The sequence below is a fragment of the Sinocyclocheilus rhinocerous genome, unplaced genomic scaffold (genome assembly GCF_001515625.1).
Source record: "Sinocyclocheilus rhinocerous isolate Xijiao unplaced genomic scaffold, SAMN03320098_v1.1 scaffold2933, whole genome shotgun sequence".
Lineage (NCBI taxonomy): Eukaryota > Metazoa > Chordata > Actinopteri > Cypriniformes > Cyprinidae > Sinocyclocheilus > Sinocyclocheilus rhinocerous.
Window position 1 is genome coordinate 1 of NW_015630039.1, and position 8,780 is coordinate 8,780.

Genomic DNA, 8,780 nt, shown 5'->3' on the forward strand with positions numbered 1-8,780 from the left:
AGTTTACAGGTGATCTGAAGACATCAGAATAATGAATGAGGTGAAAACAGGAACATACCTTCAGGGAAATACAGGTGCATCTAAAAAAAAATTAGAATATCATGGAAAAGTTCCATTTTCCAAAAGTTGGAAAAGCAAACTTTCTTATATTCTAGATTCATTGCACACAAAATTAAATATTTTAAGAGTTGTTTTTTTGTTTGTTTAAAAATTATGATGGTTACAACTCACAGCTTAGGAAAATAAAAAATTCAGTATCTCAAAAAATTAGAATATTCCATTTTGAGCTTGATTAGTTTGATTAATTTTGAGTATAAATACTGGGTACCTCCTGGGCTAGTTTAGAACATGCAACCAGAATTATGGGGAAGACTACTGACTGGACAGAAGTCCAGAAGAAGATCATCGACACCCTCCACAAGGAGGGTAAGCCACAGAAGGTCATCGCTGAAAGGGCTGGCTGTTCACAGAGTGCTGTATCGAAATATATTCATTGAAAGTTGACTGGAAGGAAAAAGCGTGGTAGGAAAAGGTGCACAAGCAACAGGGATGCTCGCAGCCTTGGGAAGATTGTCAGGAAAAGCTGATTCAAGAACTTGGGAGAGCTTCACAAGGAGTGGACTGAAGCCAGAGTCAGCGCATCAAGAGAAGAAAGTTTGCTTTTTAATTTAATCCTTGTTGGTGCAACCCACCCTAAGTGATATAAATTTAAAAACATAGAAAGACAAATGATATAGAACCAGAAAGAGCTTTATTGCTAAGTGTGTTTACACACACAAGCAATTTGTCTTGGTGTTAGGAGCTTCCAGTACAGAAAGTACAAACATAGTGTAGACATACATAAAATTAAGGTAATAAAACACTAACGTTAGAGAGAGTAGACAATAAATTATAAATAACAATATTAATAAAAATATACTGAAAAAGGAAAAATGCCAATTGACAGAACTGTGAATGTGCATATGTGCTATTTACAGATGAACAGTACTGAGGTGTGTTATGTGTTGTTCAGGTGGGATATGGCCTGTGGGGGGAAAAAAACGTTATGAATAATAACTGAATGATAATAAAATGATTAGAACAATAAAATGATTAATACAAAAATATTCATCTGAAATAATCATCAGTTCATTAATTGTTCTAATAATCTTTGATTAATCAAGTATCGATATAATTGTTTTATGCAGTCTTACAGATCAGAACTCGAACTATAACTTCAGACATGCATTTTTTTTATGACTGGTTAAAGCAGAACAATGAGTGAAACTCTTCCCACATGAATGGCAGTGATACGGTTTCTCTCCAGTGTGGATCCTCTCATGTATCCTCAGATATTCTGAGCGTTTGAAGCTCTTGTCACAGTGTGAACACTTGTAAGGTTTTTCTTCAGTGTGGATCCTCTGGTGCTGTTTCAATTCATCAGCTGTAATAAAGGTCTTCCCACAATAAAAGCACAAATGATTCTTCACACCGCTGTGTCTTTTCTGGTGTTGTGTTAAAAGACCCAGCTGACTAAAACTCTTTCCACACAAAAAACACAGGTGAGGCTTCACCTCTGAATGAACTTTCAGGTGGTTCTTCAGGGAATTTGCCAGAGAAAAGTTTTTACCACACTGATCACAGTTATATGGTCTTTCTTCAGAATGAGAGAGCACATGTAATTTAAAAGACCTAGAACGTGCAAAACTCTTCCCGCACTGATCACATGTGTGCAGCTTTTCTCCAGTGTGGATTTTCATGTGATCATTAAGGTTTCTTTTATGTCTGAAACTCATCCCACACTGATCACATGCGTGAGGCTTCTCTCCAGTGTGAATATTCATGTGTTCATTAAGGTTTCCTTTACGTGTGAAACTCTTCCCACACTGAAGGCAGGTTAAAGATTTTTGGGATCTTTTTAGGGAAAAAATGTTCTCAGTCTGTGAGTGACTCAAAGATTTGACATGTTTCTCATCTGCTTCACTCAGGTCTTCAGTCTCCTCCTTCTCTTTGATCAAGTCTAAAATGACAGTGAAAAGCTTTCATTTTCAGTAAATCATAAATAACCAAAGAGAGAAATATGAAGGGAAAGGACATAAAAGTGAACCCTGATGTAATAAAAAAAATAAAAAAATAAAAAAAAAGAGTAGACAACTGCATACAAACATTTGTATAGTATTGAGTGCATTTATCAATTCTGTTACCATGAAAAAATAACTTAATTAAATATCTTTCTTATAATAAAAAAAAAAAAAAAAAAAACTAACAAAAACCAACCAAGTTCATCAGTAACTACAAATGAGAATTTGGTTCATTTACACCATTTACACTAAATGTGCAGGCCTGTTACCCATTCTAGCAAAGTTTATTTATTTGATACATTGTTTTATTTTGATATTTTATGTTCATTTCTAGAAATTAATAAAATGACAGTTGTGTGATTGTAAAATATTTACAAGTCCTGAGGTGTAAGATGTTTAAAAGTTTAGTAACATGGTTGCAAAAAAATTGTGAACCATATATAAAATAAATATAAATAAAATAAAGCTAGATAGTATTTAGTCAGAGTTCCTGATATAGATAATCAGTATGTTTCTTAAACTTCTTTTCACTGATCTTTATTTTTAAATTTTTTAAGAAAACAATAAGAAATTCAAGTGTCAGGTTCCATTTGTAATCAGTTCATGGAAAGTGTCTTGTATTTTATTTTTACTATAACTGTTATTTCACAGCTCCTATTGTTTTCTGAAACACTGCAAAACTAATCTGATAAATTGCTGGTCTTCAGCAATAATATAGAATCAAGGATAAACACCAACCTCTTTGTTCTTCAGTATCTTCATGTTTTATTCTGCAGGGTTCTGGATCACTCATGTTCTTACTTAAACGCTTTCTTCTTCACTTGTAGGCTGATGGGAAAATATTCCAGCATTTATTGCGTATCTGCTGGGGGAGGAGCTTCAGTGAAGGTGAATTGTTATGCGGCAGGAGGAGCAGATCTGCCAAAATAAAAAATAAATTATTAATGTTTTCACGCATTTTATGCATTTATGTTACTGAATTTGTTTTTAAAACTAATTCATGTTTTATATTGTTCTGTTTTGTCAGTGAATCAATCTATTTTTAACATTTTATACATATATTCTTATTTTTATCTGCCAAATAAATGAATGGACAAAGAATTATTGAAATTAAAATAATAATAATAATAATAATAATAATAATAATAATAAATGAACTCAAGGATAAATTAATTTAAAAATAAATTTACAGATTTGTAAGCAACAAAATACATTTAGATGAATCTTTGTTAATTGGGTTTTAGTTTGCAGTTGTTTACATGAAACACCGATATCACTGTTGGGGGTGGGGGGGTAGTTCGTTTGAGTTTCCCTCTTTTCTTCGCTTTCAAATGGCTTGTAAAAGTGCCGTGCGCATTTTACTTTCACTTTCAAATTCGGCGTTAAGCAATTGTTCATTTGAGTTTTCCCTCTTTTCCTCGGATTTCTTGGCTTTCAAATAGCTTGAAAAAGTGCCGTGCGCGTTTTACTTTCACTTTCAAATTAGCGATTGTGTTGATTCAATTCAAGCAACAACAACGTCAAACTCGTAGAACTTTTATTAACAAAACGAATAAAAATACACCATATATGCCTAATAAAATAACAAATTACTTGGGCTACACAAAGTTTAAATAGGTATATAAAACTGAAAATCAGCAAACACTGGAGAACCAAATAAATAATGAAACATAGAATGTTTATTAGCAAAACGAATAAGAAAGCTTGGAGGCACGGCATATAGGCCTACACCTTGATGTAAAATAAAATAAATAAAATACACAAAGCTTAAATAAAGTAATCAGCAAACACTGTGGAACCAAATAAATAAGAAATGAATGTTTAAAAAAACTTCCAGTCAATAGGCTTTTCAAAATCTAAAATATTGCCAAAAGTGATAGGCCAGGTAAGTGAAATTATATTATATTATCTTGTTGTATGCGTGTCGTTTTCTTTACGTTTTATGACTAAAAGCAACCAAAAAAACATTTTAAAGTGGTTAAGCAAATAATAATAATAATAATCGGCAGGGATCCCAGACCAATACAATTAGTGTGCCTCCTCTATTTTAAAACCCACGAGCCTCCACTGGTTTGTAGTAAGCACATTATTTGAGTCTTAGATACTGAAAGACTATAAAACTGCTTTGACATATTTTTCTAAGAATCTGAGAACAAATAATAATTATATAACTACCATGCAACATAATAGGTCCATAGTTCAACTTTATAGTGACTACATTCATAGTAATAAAAAAATTAGTTACATGCTGTCAAGGTAATTAAAAGAGCATGACAAAGTGATATTTTAATGTTTCCAATGTCAAACTTAATTCACATTTATCTATAGTAGGCGATAGGCTAAATATAACGTAGCAGTCTTCAAGTGTATATTTAAGCACTATAAACTGCTTGTCTTATTTCAAAACACCCTCATTATTGTGCTCATTATTATAACACATATAAATTCAAAAATACACATTTCAATACATACATACAGCACAATATAAAACACGCATACACTTCAATCACATAGCACCAGCTACGACAACAGTCTTTCAACTCTGGCACAAACCATCATTGCCGCCTGCACAAAATATTTTATCGCTCGTGATTACAAAATGTCACGCATTTAAAAAGAGTTACAGCCAACATAACCAATAAAACTTGTATTTACCTTAGAGAAAGAAATCACAGCCACCTGGCATTATCTATTCAGCAGACACGCCGCCATCACAAAGCTAATGCCATGCCATCCATAAAGGACTTGTGGCTGGAAACTACCGTACTCACCCTACCAAACAGAACTACCGTAATTACTATAGTGGTTGCAGCCATTATTATTATTATTATTATTATTATTATTATTATTATTATAGGCAAAGAATTTCAGACGAATCCAATCGGAGTTATATTAAAAATGATCCTGGTACTTACCGTACTTCCAAGCTCTATTATGGCAATGGGCAGATGTTTCTTGTCAACAGTCCAAAACAAGTCCAATAAAGCGCATCCATCCATAATAAGAAGTGCGAAAAGTGATTATTACCTTATAAATATGGATATTTTTCTTACAAAAATACATCCGCTACAGGTTTGTAACGATTGACGGTTCATCACGGTTTGAACGTGCACGGTTATCATACCATGAACATTTGCATATCTATGTTTTTTTTTTTTTTAAATGAATGGAAAAAAAAATCTCACCAGTGCACATGCAATTTATTTCTGCTCGGCAGCTTCACTCTGCATTACTTGGCTGCTTACACGCACGTGCAGCGGAGAACATGACAGGGACAGAGATTATATCTAATCTCCATCCCCCACCGAAAAAAAGTTTAAAAATCTTCAGTTTAGATATAAAAAAAAACCCAACTCGGGGTTGTACTTGAGGACGGATCCAATTTGCAAAGAATGTGGACGCAAAGTAGCTGCAAAAGCAGGCAATACATCCAACATCTTTGCTATATTCACGGACACCATCCCTCCGCGCAGATAAAGGTGTGTCGCATTTATACAAATTTATAAATAAAGGCCATATGATTTCCGTGATGCAGAGGGAATCCCGGTGTAGTCATGAACATGGAATTTACAGTATAAGAGGATGTCGCGTAAAATGCGCAATCTGATGGATGGATAAATCAAAAATAGATATGATATGCGTCTGTGAATATTAAAGCGCGAAGAGATTGCTATATAAATAATTGCTTGTTTCTGCATGTCTCTGAGTGGCGCCGTTTGCATGTCTACTACACACTGAAGTACATGACACTGGTGTTTTCAGCGTCTACATAAACATGAACATCAGCAGAGCTGCTCTGAGAGAAAACTTGAATATTTCCTAGTTTTATTTGAGAAAAAAACATTTTCAAATACACTCTGAAACTCAAAGGTCCGCTACAACCAGTCAAAAATAAAAGTTCGATTTAACTTGAGATTATGACAAATATAGCCTATTAGCATTGTTCAATGTACTTAAAAGTTATAATAACAACAATAATAATATTCTTTATAATAATTAATTTATTTAAACATTATTTTTAAGGAATATCATGTTTGTCCATGTTTTAACTAGCCTACCTCTGTTGTGCAGAACTTTGCCAAAAATAAAACTTGTTAAATTTTCATGTGATAACATTTGAAAACATTAATTAAAATGTTAAAGTGTGATATAGATATACATAAGGTGTATAGCTTTATTTTTTAATTGTTTTTTAAAAATATTTTTTTCAGAAGGAAGACTTCCACACTTTTATTAAAATGGTTAAAAGTTTGTTGTAATAAAGGAGCTTAACTGTTACCTCTGTTGTGCAGAACTTTGCCAAAAATAAAAGTTGTTAAATTTTCATGTGATAACATTTGAAAACATTAATTAAAATGTTAAAGTGTGATATAGATATACATAAGGTGTATAGCTTTATTTTTTAATTGTTTTTTAAAACGACATTTTTTTTTCAGAAGGGAGACTTCAATTCTTTCATTAAAATGGTTTCAAGTTTGTTGTAATAAAGGATTTGTTCACTCAAATAACTTGTTCTTATTCTTTTAAGAGTCATTGTTACTGATAAGAATTATTGTTTAATATATACCGTGAGACTGTGAAACCGTGATATTTTCTGAGACGATTATCATACTGTGAAAATCTCATACCGTTACAACCCTAGCTACAGGAGACCTTTATTCACCCCCCGGAGCCGTATGAGGCACTTTTTATTATGGATGGATGCACTTTATTGGACTTGTTTTGGACTGTTAACAAGAAACACCCGCCCATTGCCATAATAGAGCAATTTTTTAATATAACCTCAATTGTATTCATCTGAAAGAAGTCATATACACCTAGTATGCCATGAGGGTGAGTAAATAATGAGCTAATTTTCATTTTTGGGTGAACTAACCCTTTAATTCTCCTGCCCAGATTTGAAAGAGCTGATTCATCTTTTCACAACAGAGCTGCCAACAAGCACCATCTTAGACTTGTGATTGTCTTGGGAAATAACACATTCATTTGTATAACAGCTTATGATATACAGTGTTTCTATATCTTCATTGTTTTATTACGTGGCCCTGTTCCTGGAGAACTTCCTGCTGAGATTTTGAACCAGTTCATCAAATATGGCTCTGGTGATTTGGCTCAAAAACCTGTAAGTTGAACTTGCCTGTGTTCAGTAAATAAACTTGTCTGTGGTCACATAGGTTGTTTAAGAATTGTACTATTATTTGCTGGATAGCGTTTGACACAACTTCAAAAACATCAATATTTAAATATATTTTAATTAAACTAAATTATCTTAATTATATTTTGATTAAACACTGGCATGATCAATATTTCATCATACAGTAAACTAACCAACTCTGATTGATAATTCTGCCCCTACCTTCAGGATAAGATACACTGCACTGTGAATGTACAGACCTTGAGGCGATAACCATTTGGATACTATGTTAGACTTAAAGGGGTCATGACATGGATTTTTTTTTAATGATTTTAATATGTTCCTTGAGGTTTACTTATAATGCTAATAAAGTTTTTTGCAAAAAAAAAATCATAAAAATGTGGGAAAATATTATTTTAAACCATTAAAAATAAACTATCCACTTGTTCCTTACGCTGAGATATTTCTTATATTTGTACAAAGACGCAAACGAGCTGTTTAGACCAAACGCGTCAAAGCGAACGTTCTTTCACTCCTTTTGTCCTATTGACGACAGATTCAAGCGTGTGGACTGTGTCAGAAAGTGAATGCGCATCTGTATACTGTATCCAGTGTAGACAAGATACCGGCAGTGATTGTAATTTCTGACACTCGCATTCAGCGTAAACAAGTGTCAGCTGTTAGCGACTAAACGCCAGTGGGCAGGGCCTATGTCGATGTGTTGCTCTGGAGGCGGTGTTTATGCAAAAACTGTGCCCAGGTGACATCACCTTGTCCCATAGGATCTAAAACGAGCCATTTTCTGAGGGTTATTACATAAATTATTTTTTTATTGACGATGAGGACGTTTTAAGTTGTGAAATTTGCAGAATGTATTAAGCATACAAAGACCTCTTCTGTATCAAAAGATCAAGGGAAGTTTGTCTAGGGTTTTTTTTTTGTTTTGTTTTTTCATCCAGTTTTGGATCATTATGCGATATTGGATTGAAATAAAGGTAAAAGAGTTGATGTTGATGTGTGGGGTGAAATATAATTTATTAGGCAGCTCTGTCAAAAAAAATTCAACATGGAAACCCCCAAAACCAATTCATGGCTTCCAATATATTTAGAAGTATGAAATAATGAGCACTAAATAAAACTGGACAATAAAATAAGTTTATAAAATGAGCAACAAATTTAGTCAAATGAAAAGGTGGTGAACAAAATAATAATAATAATAATAATATATTATATATATATATATATATATATATATATTTATATATCATATATTACAGTCATGTAGCCTATTTGGTCATTGAGATCTCTTTTTAAATGTGTAAAAATCTCACCTTGTCTCGTTCTTGTGATCCCAATCTCGTGCCTCGTCTCGTCTCATCTCTTGAGTTAAGTGTCAGCGTTAATGATAATCAAACAACAAAAGAGGAGAAAATCACTCCCTGCTCTTGACTGAATGGCATTTGTAGCTTTTTTAAGAATTTATATAGTGAAAATTGAGCCCTACATTCACATCTATGCAACCAATAAAGTAATTACTACTAGAGCACACAATTGTTTACAAGTGCACATTATCTTCATTGACCTAG

General features: G+C 33.0%; 1 protein-coding gene across 1 annotated transcript; it reads right to left on the bottom strand.

Moving 5' to 3' along the window:
- Positions 1–1,053: 1,053 nt before the first annotated feature.
- Positions 1,054–4,806, bottom strand: LOC107739849 (gastrula zinc finger protein XlCGF7.1-like). The gene is made up of 3 exons (XM_016552061.1): positions 4,716–4,806; positions 2,799–2,978; positions 1,054–1,999 (listed from the first exon to the last, which is right to left on the bottom strand). Exons 2-3 carry the CDS (start codon positions 2,851–2,853, stop codon positions 1,209–1,211), a joined length of 846 nt encoding a protein of 281 aa, XP_016407547.1. The 5' UTR covers positions 2,854–2,978; positions 4,716–4,806; the 3' UTR covers positions 1,054–1,208.
- Between the last annotated feature and the right edge of the window lie 3,974 nt (positions 4,807–8,780).